General features: G+C 47.6%; 2 protein-coding genes across 8 annotated transcripts; one reads left to right on the top strand and one right to left on the bottom strand.

Annotated features, from left to right (window-relative positions):
* Positions 1-1,380: 1,380 nt before the first annotated feature.
* Positions 1,381-20,361, bottom strand: GOLGA2 (golgin A2). 7 transcript variants are annotated; one of them, XM_041406610.1, is made up of 28 exons: positions 20,232-20,361; positions 18,992-19,114; positions 18,589-18,669; positions 15,102-15,236; positions 14,442-14,485; positions 14,263-14,326; positions 13,745-13,804; positions 13,191-13,271; positions 11,432-11,470; positions 10,861-10,923; positions 10,530-10,623; positions 9,770-9,876; positions 9,173-9,231; positions 8,796-8,937; positions 7,692-7,781; positions 7,426-7,533; positions 7,243-7,330; positions 6,401-6,747; positions 5,491-5,604; positions 4,991-5,215; positions 4,650-4,749; positions 4,492-4,571; positions 3,768-3,921; positions 3,560-3,627; positions 3,183-3,285; positions 2,826-2,932; positions 2,498-2,666; positions 1,381-2,394 (listed from the first exon to the last, which is right to left on the bottom strand). In XM_041406610.1, the coding sequence occupies exons 1-28, from the start codon at positions 20,277-20,279 to the stop codon at positions 2,147-2,149; spliced, it is 3,141 nt and encodes a 1,046-aa protein (XP_041262544.1). In that variant the 5' UTR covers positions 20,280-20,361; the 3' UTR covers positions 1,381-2,146. The 7 variants fall into 7 exon arrangements, with proteins under 7 accessions (XP_041262544.1, XP_041262545.1, XP_041262547.1 ...); XM_041406611.1 differs by having other exon boundaries at positions 4,492-4,568; XM_041406613.1 differs by having other exon boundaries at positions 6,401-6,744.
* A 553-nt stretch (positions 20,362-20,914) lies between these two features.
* Positions 20,915-23,975, top strand: SWI5 (SWI5 homologous recombination repair protein). The gene is made up of 6 exons (XM_041406702.1): positions 20,915-20,972; positions 21,016-21,370; positions 21,467-21,515; positions 21,895-22,016; positions 22,944-23,038; positions 23,379-23,975. Exons 1-6 carry the CDS (start codon positions 20,915-20,917, stop codon positions 23,441-23,443), a joined length of 744 nt encoding a protein of 247 aa, XP_041262636.1. The 3' UTR covers positions 23,444-23,975.
* Positions 23,976-25,212: the final 1,237 nt, after the last annotated feature.

Below are 25,212 nucleotides of genomic sequence, written 5' to 3'. Positions count from 1 at the left end.
ATGCAATCAGGGGCTGTCACTGCTAGGGAAGGTGGAGCAGATCTGCATCAGCACTGAGTGTTTCACACTGGAGTGAAACAGCTTGTCAGGTGCACAAAGGTAAATCCCTGTGCAGAAGGAATTGTGTGGAGGTGCTTCAGAGACGAGGCAGACAAGAGCTGGGAGTTTGCACACAAATTGTTTCTTAAAAGGGATTTTTGCCTGGAGTGCTTGTGGAGCACAGCAAGTGGACATTGAGTGAAGGTCCAGGAATCACTCCTGAAAGGGGGCAGGGTAAAAAATAATCTGAAGCCAGAAATTGTATTAAATGCTAGCCAAGAGCCACCTCTCAGGCTTGTCAGCAGTCTGTACAGAAAACATTCATGAAAGCTCAGTGAAAACAACATCACTGTCAGGGCAGGTGCTTTCAATAAAGAATTCATTCTTCTCTTTTTCTGGACAAATTTCAAGGTGGTCTGTGCAAAAGAAATGCCTCTAGTCAGTGCCCCTCTGAATAAGTTTATTCAGAAAGCAAATTTGTAACAGGGTTAGGTCACCTCTGCAACAGACCACAGACCTCCTTCACTGGTCTTGTTTTCTTCACAGGTCTAGAGTAAACACCCAATAGCTATTTATTCCTTTTACAGTAATACTCTGTCTTAAATCACAGCCCTTCCCCTTTTAGTTATGATACAGATTTATGAATAGCCTGAGCAGCTGTAAACACTGAACAGGCTTAGTCTCTCTTCAAGGAATATACAGCATTTTACACAGATACAGAATGTACATACCCCATGCTCTGGGGAGCCCAGTCACTCGTGCTGAGGAGAGACTGACATCACTTGTGCCATTTGAATGAAAGGAGTTCAGAAACCAGCTGATGGTTCAGCTTCCCCTGATGGTTCACACAGCACAGTCTCTGCTGTTGAACAGACTCAAATCTGTGTTCCTGTGCTTCTGCCTTGTATCTCAGAAGGTAACAGGGTGGAACAGCATCCCAAACTCCTGTGTTTGATTACACAGCTCCAGTGATCGGGTCCCTTTAACCTCCCCTGTGGTTTGCCTCAAAACTCCACTGCTGACACCACCCATCCTAAGAACAGGCAGCTCTTGCCTGAAGGCAGATTCAGTTGCAGGATATCCACATGCAGTTCACATGGCATAAACTTCCACACCCACATTTGTTCTGCTGCTGTTTCAGGGAGCACTCTCCTCCTCATAGCCATGATTTTCTCCTAGAATCAGGGCTATGGCTTCAAGGCAGGGCCAGGACCTTAAACATGGGCCATGGGCTCTTGGTTTCCACTCATCTCCTGTAATCCTTACCAAAATAGGAGAAGAGGAAAGTTCAGGGATGGAGAACTAGAACCCCTAAAGTCCAGAAATTCAAAATGAAGCATGTTTATTAAGTGGTTTCCTTTTACTTAATTTCTCCCATTTCTTAAAATAAATAAAACCTTCAGACACATACAAGTGAAACACATCATCCTTCAAAGTGCAGTTACATTCCACCCCACTCCCAAGAATCACATAAAGCTTTGTCAAGTAACCAAAAGACCCCTCAAGGCTCCCATCGGTCCCTTCCCCTGGCACTGAGAACAGACAGGGCTGTGTGGCCAGATCTGCTTGCTGGGGGCTGATGTTCTGAAATACAGGTGCAAGAGGCAGGGCTGCAGCAGCAAAGGGGAGTTTAGGATAAGTCGTATGAAAACAAACCCAACCTGCAGAGAGTCCAAAGAGTCCATTCCAGAACAGTTAGTTACTCTGGGAGCCCTGGAAGAACTGGGCTGATGACAGGCATGTGTGATGGATCAGAACCGTATGAAGCTCCTGTGACAGCAGAGTCTGGGACAAGGGATTAAGTAATTTTGCCAAAAGTCATGGACTCCCTTTGCCCCCAGTCTGGGCCTGGCCTAGGTGATGTGGCAGCACCAGCTGCCTCCCAGGATGAGTTAACAGTCTGCCTGTAGTCCACACCGAGTAACAGAGGAAAGAGAAAGAGAAGATGAGGTCTGATGCTTGAGTTCCATCTGATACTATCTCTCTTTACTGATGTCTTTAGGAACTTGTTCTCACCAAGGGCACTGAGCAGAGGTGTGGGCACATACGAGTCCATCAAGTCCTTTCAGGCCCACAGAAAGTTGCTGTCAGTAAGATATAGCACCTCTTAAACTACCATGATTTTGACCTCATCGTTCTCATCAGCACGGTAGAAGAAGGGAATGCATGGGTTTTCCAGCAGGGAGCCCAGCCTCTCCTGAGGGTTCTGGATTTCTCTGAGAAGCTGCATTATTTGCTTTGCCGTGGGGTCCTCTTGGTTTGGCTGAGCAGCTTTACTGTCAGCACCGGGGAAACCGGATTGATGAACAGCAGCCTCTTGTTCTGCTTCATCCGACAGATTCACCTCTCGTAACCCTGCAGGGAGCACACACAGGGCAGGCAGGTAACTCCTCCCTCCACACACGGCTGAGAGCAGGGCTGTTCCCCCTGCTCAGAGCTTGTCCTGGCTGCAGCTTACCTGCTCCATCGGTGGCGTTGAGCTCAATGCGCCTCTCTGCTGGAAGCACACCTTCAGTCTGGCTTGCCAGCGCCTCTGGGTTCTGAGCAGCTGCTACATACTTGCTGTACCATTCATTTCTTTCCCTGACTAGGCGCATCACTAAGTCCTGCAGTTCCAGTAGTTTCATCTGCACCAAAGTAAAGGAAAGCCCGTGAAACATGCACACAAACACACTGCTGCAGTTTGCAGTCCTACTCCTGTCAGAGAATTAGCAAATGAACACACAAAGGTTTGGACTCCCCAGGCCCACCCTGCCTGGAGTAGTGCCACAGAAAAGAGTCCTTGCCTTCATTTCTTCCTTATCCTGAGCCAACCTGCTGATATACTCCTCCTTCTCCTGGTGCCGCTGTTTGAGGATAGCCCTTTGACTCTGGTACAGTGCAATGTACTCCCCTGGAACACAAGAGAAGCCTCAGGAGTGTCTGCAAGATCGGGGTACAAGCCCCATAGTGAGGTATGAGGCACGAGGACCCAGGAAATCCAGGCCTGGAGTGGAGACCTAGCCCAGTTAGGCAGCAGTAGGAGACAGGGAAGGCTTGGTAGTTTGAGGGCTCCTGCTCCAAAAGCTGTTTGGGACCTTCTGTTCCCCACATAAATAAGGCACTGAGCAAGCTCTACCTGTGCTGGTGCTGCCTGAACGTACCAATGGTGTCGGTCTCTCCGGACAGCTGGATGCAGCGGTGCTCCAGCTCCTCCAGCCGCTCCTTCAGGTCAGCCTTCTCACGCATCAGCTCTGTGAAACGCACCTGCACACGGGGTGGGGTCAGTCACCTGGGCTGCTCACACACAGACAACACCTGTGCTAAACAAAACACCCCCCTGACACTGGTCTGAGCCTGGAGAACAAATCCTGCTCCTTTACAACCAAGCAGTGAGCAGGTTTTTTAGGATGGAGCATCTTTTTACGGACATCTGCTGCTTATTCCCCTACAATCTGTTTGTGTTGTGTTTGTGTGCACTGGATCCTAGTCTGGCTGAGCAGTGTAATAGGGCTGAAAAAGCACCAGATGCTTTGCTTACCTGTAGCTTGTCCATGGCAGTTTTCAAAGCCTCGTGAACCTCCACTGGAACAGTATCCATAATGGAGCCTGGAAGGGATGTGTGCCATTTACAGTTTCTCCTGGGGCAGGGTGCACTCACAGACCCAAAGGTCTGTCTCAGAGCAGCCACAGCCAGCTGGCCCAGCATGTCATGGTCACACTGTCCCCAAACTGTACTGAGACTTTACCTCCATCCAGCATTACGTGATGTTGCTGCTCCTGCCTAAGAGCTGTGATTTGCTGCAGGAGGGTTCTGCACTGCTGCCTCTGAGCAGCCAGCTGCTTCCTCAGATCTTCTCGCTCCTGCTCCACTTGGGACATGGCAGAGGTCACGAAAGTGACCTAAGAAGAATTTCAGAGTGTGGACATTAGTGCTTCCCCTATGTTCAGCAGGATCTATGGTGCATCTCAGGACAGAGTAACATTTTACCCCATTTTATTTACGGGTGTGAAACCAAAGAACTGTGTGACTGCCCTGGAACTAAGCCAGGCAGCAGCTACTGCCTCTTCTCATTCCCAATTAGTGCAGGTTAAAAACTGGATCCCTTGAGAGCTATTTGACTGCAGTATTATGACTGTACTTGCAGATAAATCTTGTAGATATTTGACACCATTTCCAAATTGCCTTCCAAACTAAAAAGAACATCATCATCAAAGCCCCATTAAAGAGCTGCTCTGCCAGCTGAGTTGTCATTGTAAGGAAACCACTGCCAGACTTCCAGCCTGTTTTGCAAGGATGCTGCAGTAGTCTTGGCTTTGCTGCTATGCACAAGGAACTGTTGCATTTCCCTCATGACTACACTCAGCTGGTAGGATAACAGATGATAAACCTCTCTGCAATTTAACTGGTTTCCTTTTCTAGATATTTGTTTAGAACTAAAATCAAAGGCTTTTCTACCCATTAAGACTCACCATTTCTTCATGGCTTTCAAACTTCTCTGGGATCACAAGAGAAGGTTTTTGGATTTCTTCAGTCATTGCTTCATCGCCTTCTGTAAAAGAAGGAAGGTGAACAAGGAGGCAATGCTGCAGAGACCCCAGCTCTGCCTCTCACTGATGCAGCCACTCACCCTCCAGTTGGTGCAAAATCCTGCCGTCCATTTCTGCTGCCAGCTGACTGATCTGGGCCTGCAGCTCTTTATTTTCCTTGGCTACGGCTTCTAGACTTTCCTGCAAGAGAGAAACAGAGGATCACAAAAACCTGCACAAGCCAGACTGCAAACAGTCACTCCATCTTCAGGCAGTAGCACCACACACAAACACACAAGCAGCACTTTGCTCCTGATGGGTACAACTCATCTGTATGGCACAGGGTGTAATTACAGCATCACAGCCCAGGGTGGAAGGGATCGACCAAACCTCTCCCTTACTGATGACCTCCCATCTTTCCACTTGTCCTTGTTACTGTTACCTTTGTCTGCTGCAGCTCTTTCAGGTGCATTTCCACTGTCACCTTCCCCTGGACCTCCTCGTGCTGCAGGCGATCCATGAGCTGTGTCTGAAGCAGGAACTGCTTGTGCAGTTCGTCCTTCTCGGCAGCCAGCTGCTGGAAGGCCAGGGTGTACTGCTGCAGGTGGCTGTAGCACTGGTCCCGCTGCTCCTGCAGGCCACGGGCCTCCTGTGTCTTCAGCTCCAGCTGAGAGAACAAGGTCAAACCACATCAAACCCTTTCTGCCTGAAAAGCTGATCCGTGTGACATGATCCAAACTGTCAACATTGCCCCAAAGACACCAACCAGGCAGACAGCCACCATCTGCCCCCACATGCTGGTCCCCCACATCAGGCAGCAGATGATAGGGGAAGGCTCCCAGCTGGATCTTTACAATACCCATGTCCATCCTTCCATCACTGTCTGGGAAGTTGCCAGCAATTTGCACAATCCAGCCCTGCCATCCCACTGCTGGTGCTCACCGTCTCCTTGAGCTCCGCCAGGTTCTCCTGCAGCTGCCCAAGCTTCTTGGCCAGCTCCTTCTTTACGTGCTGCTCTGACTGTAGGGCACTTGTAACCTCCATGTTTTCATTTGTCTGCAAGACAAACACAACTGTGTAAGGAAATTGCCCCAGCCACCATGAAGCAGGCTCTCAGTACACCACGTTAGTTCCCAGTACAACAGGGTGCCATCCCTTGTGTTTTTCTGGACTGAGGGACATAAATTGACTGTTTAGGGCAGTAAATAGCTTAAAGAAAGGTTCAGAAGATGGGAGAAGAACAAGGAAAGAGACAGGGGAATTGGTGCTGGGACAGTGCCAAGAAGAGGCCTGGCACATCATGCAGCCTGTCAGCTCCAAAGCAGATGGGTGGTATGAATATCCCAAAGAGAGCCACAGACATTCAAAAACAGGGAGTTCAAAAAGGACTAAAGGAAAAAAACCTAACAGCTAGACCATGTGTCAGACTGCTAGGGCCCCAGAAGCAAAGCAAGAGTAAGGACTCAGCTCTAGGATGGGCAAGAATGACACCAGCAGAAGAGAATACTGTTCAGAACTTCCTCATGGGCAAATACAAGGGAACAGGAAATGGGTATCTTCAGGTAAAAGGGCAGGAGGAATACCCAGGGACAAAAACAGCCTGACTGCCAGGGGATGAGAAGGACATGGAAACAGTTCTGGACAAAGATACTGGTTCATCTGCTAGAGCACGTGGGGGAGTGAGGAACTGGAAGGAACCTCCTGGAATGGCACTATGTATCAAAGGATGGAGCAGCCACAGTCTCAGAAGGTAAGACAGGGATAATGCTGCTGCCAGTTTTTCACATCTGCGCTACAAAAGGATGGCACCAGTGAGGGAAGCAGTGGGAAAGGATGCACGGAAGAGACCTACCAGTTTGACAAACCCATTCTGCAGCTCAGCCAGCTGCTCCTTCAGATCCCGGTTCTGGCTCAGTGCCCTACTGATTGTGGCCTTGTCACTCTGCATGTCCTCCAGGATCTGCTGCCTGTCCACAGCCTCCTCGCTGTAGCGCTGCACGGTCTTCTCCAGCTCCAGCAGCCGCTCCTCCTGCTCCCGGTTGAGGTGGCTCAGCTGCTCGTTGTCCCGGACCTGGGCCTGGTACTGCCCCTGCAGCTCCTCCTTCTCCTGCTGCAGCCGCTGCATCTCCTCCTGCAGACTGAGCTCAGCTGCCGTGGGCCCCGGCGGGGAGGGAGGCTCGATATCCATGGGCTTCACTGCTGAGGAAACGCAGTCAGAAGGGGGCTCAGTCACAGGGAAAATGGCTGGGTGAGACATATCCCTGCTGGATACACACAGCACACCCCAGCCCATAGGGCTCTGTGATCCAGAAGGGATCAGCAGCTGTAGCACCCAATCCTCAGTGCAAAGCACTGAGAGGAACAAAGAGCAAACCTACCCCAAACCCAATCATAGCATCCTGCTGTCTGTGACTCCCTCACAGCCCTAGCAGGAGCATCCTGCCTTCCCAAACTCCTGGGCCAGGGAGGCTGACAGTACAGTCAGGCCAGTACTACAGACATAACCAGGCTGCTGGTCCATTCATTGCAGGAGTTAACTTGTTCTCCTGTTTCCCAGGAGAAAAGGATTCTTGGGGTCACCTGGTCTCCATCTGCCTTCCCAGCATCAGACCTACTTGCACCTCCTGTGCAGAAGCATCTGTACAGCAGGACAGAGTTACCCTGCAGTGGGAAGCCCCACTTTGGAAGCCCTACCTGATGTGCTCAGCAGCTCTGTAACATTGTCTTCCAGCTCCTGAATTTTGGCCATGTGTTTCTCCTTCTCCTCTGCCATTGTGTGGACCTGCAAGGCCACACCAATGAGAATTACAACAATGTTCATGGGGCATTTCCTGCTGCCTGTGTTTGCCCAGAGCTGGGATGCTGCCCAGGGGTTACCTGCTCGGAGAGCTGCTGCACCCGCTGCTGCCAAACGCTCCCCTCCTCCCTCAGCTTCTCCACATACTGATCTCTTTCTGCCTGCAGCTGGTGGAGTGACTCTGAGAGCTGTTCAAAACAAAATCAAGCAACATCATATTGGCTAAAAAAATTTGGTTTAAGGGATAAAACTTGAAGAAATCAGTGTTAGTGCAAAGCTCAGACTACATTTTTCTGCCCCAAAAGCAGACATCAAGATTTGGATCATATTTCATACCACCTCTTACCTGAGCTATCTGGGTTTCCATGCTTGCCTTCTCCTCCAGAGCCATCTGTAGCTGCTGGTTTGCATCCAGACTCCCTCCCTGGCTTGAGAACTGTTAAAAAAATCACAAAGTTGAGGCAAAATGTTAATATTCAATTCCTGCACAGCCTTTCCCCCTGAGAGTAACCTGCCACATGATCCATGTTGTAACCTTCTATAATTCTTTAAAGTGCTCCAACTCATAGTGAAGTTCAGTGTGAAAAAAATAGGGGGATTAAAACCAAAAAGCTGAGACTTTAGTCCTATAAAACAGGCTGAACTGGGCAGCTCCTCCCTACCAGTTTTACATTTGTTATTTTTTTAATTAAGAAAATAGGATTCAATCAAACTTTGGCTCAGAAATTTTCTGCATTTCCAGAGTCTGCATTATACAGACATATCAGATGGTATAAAAGGCTGTGACCTTAAATGTTGTCAGACATGTCAGGAATTTAAAGCCAGTGTCTGGAGCATGTCAGTGGACTGAGCAGCAAGGCTGGTTCAGCTGAGGCACAGGACTTTTCCCAGAAGAGCAGCAGTTGGCTTAATTTCAAGGGTAACTTAAGACACAGTCTCTAAGAATTAAAAAAAGGGCATTTTCTTCCCTCCCAGGCTCAGGGTTACACCAAACTTGCTCTCTGACCTGCTAACAGCTGGCTCCATGCATTCTTTCCCCAGCTCACTTCAAGCTGCCACTGTCCAATTCACCACCTTCCACTGGTGGGTACAAACACTACTCCTACTCAGCTGGTTACTCAGTGAGACTGCAGAACTAAATAACCAAATCCTGAACAGACACAATCAGAAAAGTCACTGTATTTCCACATTTCACCCTCTCTCACTGTACAACAGTTTTAGCAGACTAATATGACATTGCTTGTCAAACAATGTGTGCTTTTCAATCAATTTACAGCTCCAACACCTTAAGGAATACAAACTTTTCTGTTCCACTGAGGCCTTGCCGAAAGTTTTTTCCTAGGAGGATGTCTTGATGAGATTTCATGCCTTCCTTTAAAGCCAGGAGTTAAGTCTTGCCCCCTCTCTCAGAAGGAAGTATGGCAGTGTCATCAGTGTCCTCTGCCCTCACCTGTTGAATCATCAGTTCAGCCATTTCCAATTTCTTCTGCAAATCTTCCACATCCAATTTCATAGCTGAGTTCTGCGACACCAGGGAGTGAACCTTCTCTGACAGCTCTGAATTCTGCTGTTTTATTTCCTCGCTACTTTTGCTAAAACAGACAAAAAATTAAAGTGGCTCTGGGTCTGCTGATGTCCAGGTCAAAGATCTACAAACCAATGTTTCCTGGCAGCTGGAATCAGAGAAACATCACATCTAGTGACTACATTTTTTTTTTAGTTTAATATCCAGCCTCCCAAGTCACCACCTGTGGTCTTTTCTTTCTGCAGAAGAGCCCCCACTTGTTGTTTGGGGCTCCTCTGCAGAAATGAGCAGAAGGGACTTACCTTCGTTTGTACAGTTCCAGTTTCAGGTTGTCTCGCTCCTTCACTAACTCTTTATTATGCTGGAGAAAAAGGAAATTATTGATTCATCTACAGACTTCAGCCAAACAGATAAGGTATTAAATAAATACTTCATTTCACCTTTAACACATCAGCTAAAACAGAAAAGGTCATAACTTTGGCAAAAACTTCAGGACAGGTTTGCTTAGAACCTCCTGAATTTTCCAGGAATAAGTCTGCTCAGTCTTTTCAAGTGTGATGCTCAAGTATTTCTGCAAACTGGATTAAAGACAATACTGAAGTGTGTGCTTGATGGAGATTTCTGGGACAAGGTGTCTCTCTTGTGTGGAGCTGCCAGACTAATGAAGTGAGGTGCCAGGTTTGAGGACACCAGCTGGACCACATGATTAGTCACAGAAACTTGAATGAAGTTTGCCTTGATCGTGGGGAATACAGCGCTTTTAAAGTTTAATTAACAATTAACAAGGTTCATTTCTGCCTCTTCTCCAAGCAGGGACTGCAGACTTTGCAGCAGTGTAGTAATAAGCAAACAGCCAAAGGCAGAGCTGCTGGTTAAGCATAAACAGAGGTGACTTTTACCTTCTCTGACTGCTTCTGCTGCATGGAGATGGAGGACAAAGTGCGCTCCAGCTCCGAGACTCGCTGGCGAGACGAATGTAAACGGGCAGCAAGGCTTTCAGCTTCTCCTGGACAAGTCAGAGCACAGTCAGTCGAGGCTAGACCACAAAGAGCGTTTTGGAACTGGCTGAACAGCACTTTCTACTTTGTCAACAAGCTCTTCAGGCAGCACAGAACTGTAAATCAGCAGAGCTGGCTCTGCTCCTGGCTCCACAGGTGATTCACTAACAGCCCTGGGAGCACAGCTCTCTCTAACTACCTGCCTCACTTTTAGAGGGAGATGATGAAACTTCCTTTGCAGAACAAAGGAAGTATGTTGTTTGGGTTTTGGTTTTTTTTTTTTTCCTATTAGAATAAATTGCTCAAATGTAGTTCAGAATAAAAAGCTTGGCTAAGACCTAGATTAACATGACAGCTGTGTGGGAGGCAGGGCAGAAAAGGGAAACCAAGTTTTAAAAGAATTAGAAAGGAACGGTCTGGGGTAGTCACCAGGCCCAACAGAACTGACAAGGCTTTAGTGATGCACAAAAGAACCTCAGCTGCCATGAGACCAACATGCTCCCATCTGGGGGCAGCTACGATGACAGCAGCAGTGCCAGTGCCAAAGGCTGCTCACAGAGAGGTCAGGGAATGCTGTGAGCTGGCTGCCAACAACTGTCGTGCTTGTGACTTGACATCCACAGTTCAAGCACCAGCCTGAGCTGCAGAGACAGTCACGTACCTGACTTCTGCCGTGCAGCCTGCTGAGTATGGCCAAGGGCTGTCTGCAGCTCAGACTTCTCAGAAACGAGAATTCCAATAGTCTGGATATGAACCTTTGGGAAAGGAAAATCAGCTCAGCACAAAACTTCTTTGCTTGCCACTGCAACATCACTGTTGTCACAAAAGGACTGACAAGAGTTCGCTCTTGCAGTTAAGTACAGTCTGGCTGACACTCACAGTTTTGCCAAAGGAATGGACTTCTGCCTTCCAGGATAAGGACTATGAGTGCTCAGTAATCCACAAAACAGCAGAAGTCAGGTGATATTACTGTAAGGGAGGCTCTGCATTACCTGTAACTGTTCCCTCAGTGCTGCTTGCTCTTTAGAAAATTTCTGTTCAAACTCCTTCTTTTCCTGTAGAAGCAAATAATGCTTGGTCAGCACAAACATGCAGATAGTTAACCCTTGTTTTACATCAAACTAAAAAAGCAGGAATTAATTGGTGCTATTTCTAGCATCTAAATGATGCCAATATTTTTAAAGGCACACTTAATCTTCCATTATTTAATCTACTTAATCATTTTTCCATCCCAGACCAGCAGCAACAGCACAGTGCAATCACTGCAGCAGACACGTGGCAGTGTTGGAAGGGAAGCTCCTGGCAAGGGCCTGAACTGTAACCTCCTGCCCCCACTGCACTCCTGCAACTTGAGCATTTCAATATTAGCTTTGGTCAAAATCAGAATGCTGCCTGTCAGGCCCAGCTCGTGAAGTCAAAATATTAAACCTTATGCTACAAATAAAACTGAATCTAACACAAGACAAGATCATGCACTCTTGTGCCACAATCCATTGTGTTTTCTACTCCTCAGAGAAACAGATACCTATTTCTGTATCTATCCAAAAATAGGACACACTTTACCTTCTCCAGTTGATTCACTGCTTCTTGGTTCTGCTGTTTCTATGGAAGAAAATTGATGCACCAATATTAAGAGAAAATATTCTCATACTGAAACACATTTTCACTTTGATGAAGTAGGATATATGCCCAGTTAATGCAAGGAGAATTTCCATTTCTGTAGAAGACTAGGAAGTTCATCTTAGCTATTAGAAGTAAGAGATTTGGGGCTCCCTTCACTAATACATGTGATATGTTTTTCATTGTCCAGTACATTATCACAGTTCTCCTCCAATACCTCTGCTGACACCCCTCACTCCATGTTCCTATCTGAGCATCCAGCAACTTCAGTTTAAACTTGCAATATCCCACATCTATTCAATTAATCACAGTCAAACTGCTGTTAGGAAAATCAGCAAAAATGCTTTTATTAAAAGACAAATACCTAAATCCCAAAGCAAAAGTGCTTTCCTTTAAGTGATTCCTTAGACCTCTATCCCAGTTAACAACTGGCCAAGTCATGCAGAGCTGCACGTAGGTTGGCAGGCTCCCACCAAGGTGGTATGAGACAGAGCTGAAGCCAGATGCAAGGAAAGGGATAATTCTGTCCCAGCCAATTTCAGTCTTATGGGTGAAACACTGGAGATCTGTGACTGCACAAAGTGCATCTGTAGGTGTGAAGGGGACAAAGGCTGCCCAGGCTGCCACCAAACCCTGTTTGCCCTTTGCTGCTCTTGTCCCCTTGGCAGTTTTCTCACAGATACCTCTAAGTAACTACATAATTAGTATTTTTTTCCTCTTCCCAAATGATGACTATTGCCAAGGTGTTTCTTTATTACCACTACTACCTCAGTGCATTTTGAAACATGGCTGCAGATGGAAAGGTGATGAGGTTTTGATTTTAGCAATGGCAGCACACAACCAGGAAAAGCAAAGGCAAGAGCACAAATGCAGCAAAGGCCCTACAGAGTTCCAGACAAACAGAAAAGCTGACAAACAATGAGAATCCTGGGTGGGCAATGCACTGTACCTCTGCAGCCCAACTAAAACACAAAAAGAACAGAACAAAAATAACCCAAAACCAAAAATCAAACAAAAAGAGGGGAGTCATGGGGTACACTGGGAAATGCTGAACTTTGGGGAAAGTGTAGTTTTAGAGAGAAACAAAATGGGGGAAAAGTATTTCACACAAGAAAGGCTCTTTTCAGTCTGGAACAGATCCACTTAGTTGCATTTTTTGCAGTGTTAAGGCTGAAGGCTGAAAAGCAGCAGCAGGAATCCATGCAAGCCACAGGACAAAGCAGTTCATTCATTGTGCCAAGAGAAGCTGAGGATATGATCAGAAAACAGCCCCAGGCTCTCTTGGACCTATTGCTCCCACTCTGCTGATATATTTAGAACAGCATCACCACCTGCAGAAACAGGTTTTCACACTGCTGCCAGCACCAGAATTCTGTATTTCAAGGATTCAGACCAGGACCAGAAATAGCTGTTTTATGAGGATGCTTATCATCCAGGGACAGTGTGAGGAGATCAACAGAGCACACTTAAATGGAAACAACAAAACTCTGTTTCTGCTTCCTCAGATGAGCCACCACACTCACAAGAGGCCTCAGGCTTTGATCCTCTCACAGGTTTTCCACCCAGCCCGTTTGTTCCGTGCAAAGTGCTGTTAAGCAGCCTTCCTTGTGGCACCATGAGGAACCCGTAACCTTGCAGACACCCAGAGAGCGTGGAGAGCAGCAAAGACAATGCCAGACTGGTTGGTTGGATTGTTTCTTACCAATTCCTCTATCTTTGTAACGAGCTGTTTGTTAGTTAGATTGCTGGAATCCAGGGCTACTGCCAGCTCCTGGTAACGTGTCTGACGGGCACATGCATATAGGAGAAAAAGGAAGGAGCAGAAGAGGAGGAGGGAAGGAAAAAAGCAATAATTAAAAAGGACAGAAAAATAAATCATTACCAAAATTTGATATAATCAGATTCTCCAAACAAAACAAAATCTGTGGTTTGAACAAAAGCAGCTGGGATGTCAACCTATTTTATCCCTTTCTGCTGAGGCCTCATTTTGACATAAAAGTGAATCAGGAATAAGAACTGCAGTTGCATGGAAGCCAGATTATCCCCAGTGCCCAAACTGGGAACATGTCTAATAACTGCCTCTGACTGCTGTGATCACAACTGCCCAATTACAGCCCCAGCTGACACTACACAGTGATGTATGTGATCTGTGCATTCAGTTAGGCCTCACTAACACTGCTGTAAGCACAGAATCCAAACAAGTGATCAACAGCAGCAAATAAGAAAAATAAAAAACATGACAGACTGAGAACTTACTTCCATTTCCTTAATATTTGTGGAAGAAACAGCACTTTCTCCATTCACATACGACGTAGACTAGAAGTAAATCAAGTAAGTCAGTTTTAGTCCTCAAAGCAAATCACTATTAGGTAAGATCCCATTGTAAGTGTAACACTCCTTATAGCACCTGTCACTTCAAACAACCACACACAGGCACAGAAAACACTTTTCTGGCTCAGGATAGACACTGGCTGCCCCTGTGACAAGCTGATGTGAATTATTCAGACTGACTTCATATTCTTTTCCAGTAAATCAAGAGTACATCTTTCCATGAATACTACAATTCATTCATCCCACTCTGCTTTTCTTCCTACTGCTGAAATCTTAAATTCCTAAACCAGGATTTTTTGCTCCTCAATGTTTAAGTATCACATTGGTTAGTAGGATGGCTGCAGACATCTCTGAGATTGAAGAGTGTTTCCTTGAGCTGTCTGCTTAAAGTTCCACATCAAACACCAAGAGCATTAGTGGGACAAATGGATGAAAAGGAGTACCTGGGAAACCAGGCCATTGAGTTGCTCAGACAACTGACGGAGACCCTCTGTTGATGAGAAAGACCTGGAAACAAAGACCTGGCAATGAAAACCTCTGCCAGAGAGCTGCCCAAATCAGCACAGCACTGGGGCAGGAATAAAACCATAATTTGTTGGGATCCTGTTGCAAAGCTGCTCACCTGTTCTCTTCCAAAGCATTTTTATGATCCTCAGCTTCATTCATCTGTGGATTAAAACATAAAAACTTGTAAGCTTGTAGAAGATGGGAGTCACTTATGAATGTGTCACTAAGACTTGATTACACCTGGGCTCAAGTTTCACAGCTCCTGTAATTACTGCTTCCCAAAGGAAGATGAACTTAAAACCACCAACTCAGCCCTGGCTTACACATCATTTCTGAGTGGTGTAAGTCTGGAATAGAGAAATTCAAATGTATCAGGCTTTATGTCTGCTATCCTGTTTAAGGATATCAACACTTCCTATTTAAGGATAATCAACACTTTGCTGAAAAAAACTACAGCTGAATCTTTAATTAGTAAAAGGAAATACAGACTGATTGGACTGGAGACCTGTCTTATTAAGGGTACTTTCAGCTAATGAAATAGGAGAGAAGGGGAAGGAAGACAGCTTTGGAAGCTGCAGGGCCATGTGCATGCTAGCACTCCCTCTGCTCTCACAGACAGATGATGCCTGCATGGATAGTGGAGAATGTAGTATTTTTAACAGGAGAAAACCTGAACTAGTCATATATTTATAAAGGTCACCTTTCTCTACACTAATGTGGCATCACTAACCAATACTCAATGGTTCAATGGCAGTATTGATGGTAAGTCACAAACCTGTGTCAGCTGCATGCTCTCAGGAGCAGGCAGAACAGAATCACAACTAGGGAGGCTGTTGCTGTTAGATAGCACGGGGACATCGGGAGCAAGCTGTCCAGCACTACGAGTGGCAACATCACTGTCAAAGTATGCCTGTCACAAAACACAGCACAGGATTACAGCCTTCATGCAAAATGAACCAACACACACAACAACACATCACCTTGTGGCCTGCCTGTGAAAACCAGACAGATGTGAGCAGCCATTAAGAAACATGTGGAAGGGAACCTGTGTTCTCCCCAGAGCAAAGAGGTGGCTGCATCAACCACAGACAAACACTGTCCCAGAGTGTATCCTTCCATAAAGAGCCAGTGTCCCACAATCCAACTCCCCTTTTTTAACACAGGGCAATAGCATTATCCAAACTCTAAGTTCACACATGAGATTCACTGCAAAAGATTAACCAAAAATCAAGTAAGGGCAAAGCCAAATGTCACTGTGCTTTGAAAAGCACCACCTTCGAGGTATTCCTGGGGAAAACACAGATCACTGTATGCAAATGAAGATGGAAAAGAAAAGGGAGTGACTACTTGAAAAATGGGTTAGTCAGACTCAAGTGCTCTGTCTAGAACTCGGTGAAATTTGTGGCATGCCATGACCCACCAGTTTAGAAACAGGACATTTATGAACAGGCCAGAGGGAGGGTGGATGGGAGCAGGTGCCTGTGGCCCTGCTGCAGCCATGGATCCCATGACTAGAGAATCTAAATAGAAAAGAGAAGCGCCAAAAAACTATTTCTGGACAGCAAGTTCTCATCCAGCCTCTGTGGGAGCATGGATGGCATCTGCAGCCCCCTCTACGAAGCCACACTGCACTGACCCACTCCATCTCCTTGCACAGCACTAGAGCCACAGAGGTCCAGCAGTGCTCTTGTGTTTCACAGCAATTTGATTGATTTCATCATCCAGCTCTAGTAAGTCATCACTTAAAAACACAACAAAACAAAAGAGATAATCTCAGCATTCAGCCCCACCAATATACTGCAACTCTCTCTGCAACTCCACCTGGAAGAGTTCCCTCTTGCTTCAGCTACTTCCTTCTTGGCACTTCAAAGGAACCAAGAAATCCCTCTCTCTTGACAATCCCTGTTTACCTGCTCAGTACTTCACTCACTAATCCAGCAGCAAGGTTAAAACAGCAACAGTGGAGGCAGATTTAATGAAGGTACTAAGCTGGAAGACTACAAAGGGAAAACAAGAATTTTCTGGATTTCTTTTTAGCAGGACAGGTACTGATGCTCTGAAGGAGCAAGATATGTTAGGTGCTTATTAGGAAGGTCAGGAACTCCCTCACTTCTTCCAGCTAAAGGTCACCTTTATCAACCACACAGTCATCAATATAAACATCAGAGGGACAGGAAGAATTAATTCCCCAGTGCATCTCAAAATGATAATTTCTTCTGATCAGAACATTCTTTCTGCCTAATACTTCCAAGATGCAGAAACCAGTAATGTTCCTTAACCACAAGAACTCCTTCCTCCTTTCCTCACAAGGAGCAGTTTTGTAATAAACTGTCAAAAAAACCCAAAACTATTTGAACAATTGAATTTGTTGGAAACAGAAAGCATTAGATGCCAAACACTTATATGGAAATTATGCTTTGTGACATTCCAATAATGTAGAATAAAAGTCAGTAATTCTGCTCAGCTTAGCATGTAGTAGGATCCATTTGCTTTCACACAAAGGCTTTGACTTTGCTGGTTTTCCTCTGTTTCAGAGCCAAGAAAGCTGAAGTGAGAGAGAAGGGAGGGCTCTGCCTCACATGAGACACCAATGACAGCAGCAGCTCAGCTGCCAATGATCAGCTTTTCTGCCCTATTAGCATCAAGTTCTAAACAGCATTTTCCTGACTCAGGATTTTTACAAGACAGCAACTGGAATGAAAAATTGTTCTTTCATTACATACTGTAGTTAAAGATTAGTTTTCAAATAATTCCTAAAATCCCAGGCACAACAGTCCAAAAATTTGGTAATAACCAATAAGATCAAACTGTATCTCTGAAGAAAAGAGGAAAAAACAAAAAGGGAAACAATGAATAGAGGAATAAATTCTCCCTTTGCAGAACATGACTAAAACTGTAGACACAGGTAGGCCTTCACTGCAAGGCTAGGTGTCACCTCAGCAACAGCACTGGACCACCTATCTTCATCTCCCCCTCCAGTGGGAAACAAGTCTCTTTTTCCAATATTTAACTTACTCTGAGCTTACAAATATTAACTGAAAACAGTTCCCAGGACTACAGTGACACTTCAGTCACAACACAAGTTTTCTGAGGCACACCCAGTACCCCAAAGCTGGCAGGGTGTCTTCACATCACTCGAATTCTGCTGGTACAGAACCTGCACAACACAGTCCAGCTGGTGGAACTCTGTGTGTCAGACATACTATCACACAAAAGAAAAATAAAGGAAAAAAGGATAAAAAGGGAATTCAGAGGGAATTCCATTCCACCTTTCAGGTTTCACGTCATCTGTCAGGTACCCCATGTGATTACTGTAGTTATATTTATTGCTGGAGACCCACGGATATGCATTAAATATAACAATGAGCTACTTTATGACAATGAGCTACTTTATGACAACTACATTGGAACAATGGTAGGGAAATAAGCTACCAAAATGATGCAAGTGAAAATGAAAAGCAGAGCTTTGGTACAACAAAACTGGAAGAACATTCTCAGCTACAAAATTTGACTTCACTGAGTTCCTATCACAGTTTGGGCCTTATTTTAAATAAACTGTCTGAAAGTAAGTGTTTATAAAAGGCTGTTTGTTCATATATGCTCCTGAACACCTTTCTCTTGTTTCTTGGCATACTTCCTGCCCTTTCCTCTTCAGGATCTTGGCAATGTGAAGACGCTGAAGCCTGTACATGCCTGTCTTTGAAGTATCTGACTTCCTGCCTAAGCATATTTACACCCCTGCTACTTGCCAGACTGTACATCACCTGTGCCAGCTCCATTGCCTGTCATAAAGGGTGGCTGGAATAACCAGCCAGTGCAGCTGTTTGCCTGGAGATGAGCAGAAACATGCCCTTCAGAAACCAAGCTCAGGAAACAAAGCAATGACACTCAGAGCAGGAGAAATACAGAATAAGGAATCACTACCTCTTCCTAGTGCAGTTTTCCTCAGCTGTTATAAATTAGTTTATTGCCTCACCCCAAATTCCTGTTTTCCTCCAAGCTCAGCTGTCTCAAGAAAGACTTTTTGACAAGGCTCACTTTTTGACGTGTTAACTTTGACACAAACCAGAAGGAAACAAGCACTTAACAAGCAATGGTAACAAAGAGCTCCATGTTAATAAAAACAGCAACAAAACTGAAGCAACTGACAATGGATACGTGAGGACAAGGCTCCATCCCGGAGATGGAGCTCCGTGTGAGCAGAACCAGAAGCATGCAGGAGGGAGAGCAAGTCACTGCGAGGGACACAAGCACTGCCTCACCTTCCTCTTGTCCAATGAGGGTATGGCTACCCCATTGGAGCGGTTAAGGTCTGACACCAGCACCTTCAGAATGTTCTGAATCTACAGGAGGCGAAAGAAAAGGGGAAAGAGAAACGGCTCAGAGAAGGACAGAGAGAAAACATCAATCCAAGGCAGCCAAGGAAGCAGCCTCGAACAGCAGTGAGGACCACACGCCTCGCTCAGCCCAGCAGCTCTGGGCACACCCAGGGCACCGTCGGACAGACTCCGGTGCCAGCTGCACCCTGCAGAACAGGCAGCTGCCAACTGCTGCAGCACACCTCACACAGCACCTACAGCACTCAGCTCTTACCCCAGCACTTCCAGCTTCGGTCAGATTGTACAGAAAACCAAAGAGATTTGAGAGAAAGAATGAGACACTCACATTCTCTGCAGGCTGCTGGTCATCGGTGGTGGGAGTCGCAGGTCTGCTGCCTTCTTTAGTTTTGCGTTTTTTCTTAGTTCCTGCAGTTGCTCCAGGGCTGTTCTTCTGCTGATATTCCTTCAGCTGTGAACAGAAGAAGATGAATCTGAAGTCCAAAAAGAATATGCCCTCTATAACCCCAAAAAACCCTCAAAATCTAACTTCACTGGTAAAAATACAGATCAAGTATAAGGATAAGAGGAATGTTCTTCCATGAAATCAGTTTTTTGGGGGGAAAAACAGGAATCAAAATAAGCCCAGAGAAGGCTAAAGTTAAGACCAAGGATTTATGACAAGAGTTGTAAACATTCAACTTCTGTTTACAGCCAATGCTGTTCCTGGGAAATTGTTTCATACTCCATAGTGCAACTGAAAGGAGATTAAAAGCACTGGTTTGGGGGACTTTCAGGGTTATAAGTAAGAGCAATAAGGCAAAATTAATAAAGGGCAATTAATCCTACATGCAAAGTGAGAAAACACTGCCTGACAGTTAAATCTTCCACGCCATGAAAGATTTTATGAAAGACAGTTGCTATCCCCACAGCAGACACTGCAACAACTGCGAACTAAGGCGAGAAACAATCTACAAATTATTTTTAATCGCATCCACTTCGCCCAGGAAGTGCGGGTCTGATAAGATGTAACTCGAATCCCGCCAGGACTGCCGGCATTTCTGTGCAATTCCTGCACTCCCGAGCCCCAGAGCGGCCGGTCCCGGCAGTTGTTTATGCAAATAACGGCACCCCCGGCCCGCACAGCCCGGGCAGGGCACGGCGGGGCAGCGGGGGATGGAGAAGGACGAAGGAGGATCCCATTATTGGTAGGATTTCAAAATGGAAGCCTGAACTGCTCCAGGACACTTTCCCGTTCCCGTGACTTTGACACAGGAGCGCATCCCGCCGGGACGCAGGCAGCCGGGCCGCCCCGAAGGAAAAAATACGGGGAAAAACAGGGAAAAAAAGGAAGGCGGGGGGGGAGGAGGAAGGAAGGCGCGGGGGACACGACACCCGCACGCCAGCCCGGGCAACCCTCACAGCACCGCAGCCACCCAGGCCCGGCCTCGCCCCGGCCGCCCGCCGAGAANCGGGGGAGGCCGCGCTCGGCCCGGCCCGGGGTCCGGCCCGCGCGGGGCTCGCGGTACGCAGCCGCCCCCAGCTCCGTCGTGCCGTGTCCCGTCCTGCCCGGACCCCCGGCCCCTCACCTTCTTCTTGGCCGCGGCCAACCGGCTCTGCCTGCTGCCGTCCGCCATGTCCGCCCCGCGCCCGGGCCACGTCAGCCCGCCAGGAGCGGCGGGGGCGGCGGCGGCTCCGCCCCCGGCCGGCCCCGCTCCGCCCCGGGACACCCCGGGGTGACACCGCGGGACTGCCCGGCCCCGCCGGGACACACCCGCTCCGGGACACGCCGGGCCCCGTGTGACACCCGGCTCTGTCCCGCTCCTGTAGTGACCCGACAGCCCAGAGCAAACGCCGGGAGGGGCCAGCCCCGCTCCCCTCGCCTTTGCGGGGCGCGTCCCGCACAGCGGCCTCGCGTTCCGCCCTGTGGTGTCCGAGCGCTGGTCCCGCGCGCAGCGCAGGCGACAGGGTCGCTGTGTGTGATCCCAAATCCTTTGACCTTCCAAGCGCGGCAGCACCTGAGGCTCGGGCAGCCCCGGCTCCGAGACACGGCGCTCACAGGGACACGGCTCCCTGCGGCGGGACGGGGCCTCCAGCGCTGTCCGAGCCTCTGCGCGGGACTCGGGGGGCCGGGCCCGAGGGAGCTGCGGTGGCCCGGCGGAACACAGGGACAAGCAGGGGCGTGGGCAGTGCTCACTTTGCAAAAACAACATTGCAGGGGTGCTCAAGAGTAAAGACTGGACGTGGCACCCAGTGCCGTGGTCTGGTTGGCATGGTGGTGCTCGATCACAGGGGTGATTTTTCGAACCAGATTGATTCAGTGATTCTGTGTGAGTGACCCCGAGACACCCCTGAGGCCCCGTCCCAGCTGAGCCGCGGTGCTGAGGTGTCTCTGGAGCACCACATGTCACCACCTCGGCTGCGGCCATTGGGGGACAATTGTGTCCTGCCACACCCAATGTCACCTGCAGCCCCACCACGATCGAGCCCAGCAGAGGACTACAACTCCCGGCGTGCCGCTCGGCGGCACGACTACAACTCCTAGCGTGCTCTGTGGCGGGGGAACTACAACTCCCGGCGTGCTCTGTGGTGGGGACCGCAGCTCTCCGGTGTGGCGGCAGCCCCGAGGCTCAGTGAGCGCGGAGCCCTCAGCCCTGGCCGAGCGGGCCCCGCCGAGCGCGGGCCTTAGCCCGCCCCGCCACCCGCCGCCGCGGGCCCTGCCCAGGAGGTAGGAGCCGGTTCCCCGCTGCCCCTCCCCTCCCGGGCCGTGCCCCCGCCGAGGCGGCGGTACCGGCCCCTGACGCGGCGCCCTCTGCTTTGCCAGGGTCGCGGGCGGCGGCCGGCGGAGCGGCACGGCCGGATTCCGGGCCCCGGTGAGTGCTGCGCGGGCTCAGCCCGGCCCGGTGGGGAGGGCTTTTCCCGGAGGGTTCCCCGGGGTCGCGCCGGCACCGCGGTTTGCGCTGTGTCGTGCTGGGAGTTTCTCCTGAAAGGCACATTGTGGGTTTTAATTATTTATTTTCACTTTACACTGTAGCTCGCGAAAGTGCGGTTAGATGTGATATGGAGCAGGCTAGCGTTATATAAACTGATCCACAATTTAGTTGAACACCCCCTCCCTGCCCTGGGGATGTTTTTTTTCCTTTTCTCCTCTTTTATTCAGTGGTATATACACTATTTTCCAACTCCTACTCCGGCATTGTAGCATCTTACCCAGAGCTGAGTTTCCTGCTGTGTGTCTTCTGTATTCTCCAGATCCCATCTCCCAAGTCCTTCCAGCCTAATGGAGCCAGTGAAGAAACCTTGCAGAGTGAAATCAAAGAGCTGAAACAGAAAGACCTCGCTCTAGACCAGGAAATTGCACAATTATTGTCAGAGTACGTCCTTGGCAAGCTCAGTGTTTACTTGATGCCTTAATTATTTTTGGTTTTAAAATAAAATGTGATCCAGGAATTGGAGCTGAGAGCTGACCTTCTGTGATGCCATTGTTGGTGTGGTGCAATGTTGGTTACAGTGTTGTAAGTGATGGGAATTCTTTCCACTTCATGTGGCAAAACAAAACAAGTTTTACTAGGAGCTTGCATAAGAGGATTTTTGTTTTAGCCTGGGTGTTCCTGAGGTAATTATGTGTTTACTGGGAGCAGATAATTTTAGCCATTTGTTATTTGTTGCGAAAGACTGATATTTTCAGTGTAGTGCATAGGATGGAAGTGGTAAAACAACAGAGGCTGTTCCAGAACCCCTTTTCATTTATCCTCAAGGATAAACAAACCTTCTAGCTACAGAACAAGAGGAAATGGCCTCAGGCTGTGCCAGGGGAACTTCAGGTTGGACATCAGGAGGAATTTCTTTGCTGCAAGGGTGATTAAACATTGGACTGGGCTGGCCAGGGAGGTGATGGAGTCATGGTCCCTGGAGGTGTTCAGGAGATGACTGGATGTGGCACTCAGTGCTCTGGTTTAGTTCATATGGTGGTGCTTAGCCACAGGTTGGACTTGATGCTCTTTGAGGTCTTTTTCATCCTAAATGAATCTACAATTCTTAATTTTTTCCCTATATACAGATTAGAGATACAGATCAATGGAATTCACCACAGCTTACTCCTGTTTCTACTGGATTCTCAGAACTTGGGTGCATTGGCTTTCTTGAGCTTGTTTAGAGCTTTCATGTTTAGGACTTGCAGCAGCTGCACTTAGGTGTGTTCAGTCTCTGCTTTTGAGGTGCCAGGCTTGGGTATGTCCCACAGCAGCAGGAAGCCCCAGTCCCTCTGTGCCATTTGTGACCTTTCTGGTGTTGTTTTACAGGGGCTACAGCCTGGAGGAACTGGACAAGCACATCTCTCTGCTCCATGAGTACAATGAAATCAAAGATGCTGGGCAGATGCTTCTGGGCAAGCTAGGTAAGGAAGGGAAAGCTGTTCAAGACCTTCTTAGTCAGTGTTTTCATACACACACAGAAAGAAACTGCTACCATGGAGGCAAAGCTTGTGTTACAGATTCTTCACTTTAAAAAAAGTGTTTGGGCAAGCTGCAAAACCTTGGGTTTCTTTGCTATGGGATGTGCTGGCAAAGCTTGTGTTACAGATTCTTCACTTTAAAAAAAGTGTTTGGGCAAGCGTGAGGCACAGCTGCAAAACCTTGGGTTTCTTGGCTATGGGATAATTAGGGGAGGAAAACACCACATTTCTGACTCACCTGATCTTTGTTTAATGAAAGCAATGCTGTTTCTTTATTCCCTAGCTGTTATCCGAGGGGTCACTACAAAACAGCTCTATCCTGAGTATGACCTGGAGCTCAGTGACTAGTCCTGAACCTGGAGAGTGCCATGTCCTGCAAAAGTGACTGTCACTGGGCCATTGGTGTCATCCTGGCTTAGGAGAGACAGAAGGTGGAAAAGGAACCTTTGGAAAAGGGATGTAGAAAAGGATTTTAGATAATTTCATGTACTATCTGATCAACAGGAGTTTTTTTTTTGAAAGGTTGTAGTTCAGGTTGATGTTGAACCTCCTCCATGGAGCCTTTGATTCCCTGCAGTATCCAGGGTCTGTTTGGTTACTGAATGGATAGAGGAAGTGAGGACATACACATGTGCAATGTAATAGCTGCTTTGAAAGGAAAACCCTTAGAAGAAAGGAGGGAAGAAGGCAGAAATTGTGGTGGTTTGGGGGTTTATTTTGTTTTATCAACAAATCCAGAGAAGTCTGGGTGTTCTGCATTTTTGTACTTACCTGCTCTGGTATCTGGAGGTTTTGTATCATTTCTGTAGTAAATGGCAAAATGTAAAGTTGTGTTGAACTGTTCACTCTGAATAAAGCAGCCTTCACATCTGTCAGTAAATCACTTTAAGAGCCTATAAAACACTGCATGAACCTGGGAACAAATTCTAAAACTATATTGAGACAACTCTAACATGAGTTATTCAAATGTTTTCTCCAGGAATGTGCAGGTGCAGAATCACTTTTGTCTGCTCTGCGTGCAGAGTCACGGTGGCAGTGAGTGCTGTCCTGGACAGTGGATGATGTTGGGAGCACGAGTGTTCCAATGTCAGTGTGAGGGCTGAGGGTGACTGCACAGACTAAATTTGGCTGCTTTGGGCAGTTGGAAGTGATGAAGTGCTCTGCTGACTGCAGATCTATTGTCCCTTTTTCACTCAGACTTGATGTCCTTCTGCCCATTTTTACCTTCCAAGACCTTCTAGCCAGTAAGTTTCCCCTGTGCTCTCCAGTTAGGCCCATGCTGCAGTGTGCTTACATCCAAATTTGAATCAAATTAATCTGTCTTCATTGTGGTTGGAAGCCAGAAATCAGTCCCAAGGCTGCTGCTGAGAACAGATAATTTGTTTTACACTCCTGGCTCTGGATGTGGCACAGAAATGTCACTAATAGTGTCTTGTTTTGCTTTAAAAACTATGGGGAGTGGTCTCAAGCAGGGGGACAGAAAGAGCCTGTATATTCCATGATTCATCCAAGTCTCTGTTGATGTGCAGAGTATTTCCTGTGCCCAGACCAGAGTGGACTCTCAGGGGGGGCATTCACACCCCTCCCTAACACATACCCCTCTGCCAAGTGTGGAACACTCATGTGTTTTGGAGTAGTTTTAAGGGGAGGAAAAAAGGCACAAGGTGGCAAGAACTGGGAAATCTGAACTTTGTTACTCAAGTTGCTGTTTTGGCTGGTATTTTCTGTGTAGAAGGACTGGTTCAGCCTGGAGTGTTCCAACCAAAATGTTCCTGTGTCAGTGACACACACTGCTGGAAATTGCTTTTGCAATAGGAAAATTCTCCAGTATGTGTGAGGTGTGAGCTGAGGGCATGAAGTGTAATCCATTACCAGAGTTACTGAAGGTTGTTCAAGGAGTGAGAAGTCCATGTTTTCTTCCCCACTATGTAGGAGCACTGGGGTTAAAACTCGCAGCTGTAGCTGTGCAAGTGTTCTGCTTGTGGCTGCAGGGATGGGTTTATGCTTCAGCTAGCACTGGGCAGGTGTCCAGGGAAGGTTCCCTGATCCCAATCCCTTGCCAGTGAAGGATGAGAACACCCACAGAACCAAGGACAGGGCGCAGTGTCCTTGGGGAA

This window comes from Onychostruthus taczanowskii, unplaced genomic scaffold, assembly GCF_017590055.1.
Source record: "Onychostruthus taczanowskii isolate IOZ18803 unplaced genomic scaffold, ASM1759005v1 scaffold25, whole genome shotgun sequence".
Taxonomy (NCBI): domain Eukaryota; kingdom Metazoa; phylum Chordata; class Aves; order Passeriformes; family Passeridae; genus Onychostruthus; species Onychostruthus taczanowskii.
The sequence above is the reverse complement of the archived record's forward strand: the minus strand, read 5'-3'. Positions and strand labels throughout refer to the sequence as shown.

Excerpts from the sequence above, each read along its gene's own strand:
- GOLGA2 (XM_041406610.1), bottom strand. The coding sequence starts at position 20,279 with ATGGCGGACGGCAGCAGGCAGAGCCGGTTGGCCGCGGCCAAGAAGAAG. Across the intron at positions 13,272-13,744 it reads CAAATATTAAGGAAATGGAA|ACACGTTACCAGGAGCTGGC; the intron begins GTAAGTTCTCAG and ends TGTGCCCGTCAG. Across the intron at positions 5,605-6,400 it reads AGAATGGGTTTGTCAAACTG|ACAAATGAAAACATGGAGGT; the intron begins GTAGGTCTCTTC and ends TTTGTCTTGCAG.
- SWI5 (XM_041406702.1), top strand. The coding sequence starts at position 20,915 with ATGGTGGTGCTCGATCACAGGGGTGATTTTTCGAACCAGATTGATTCA. Across the intron at positions 22,017-22,943 it reads ATTGCACAATTATTGTCAGA|GGGCTACAGCCTGGAGGAAC; the intron begins GTACGTCCTTGG and ends GTTGTTTTACAG. Across the intron at positions 23,039-23,378 it reads GATGCTTCTGGGCAAGCTAG|CTGTTATCCGAGGGGTCACT; the intron begins GTAAGGAAGGGA and ends TTTATTCCCTAG.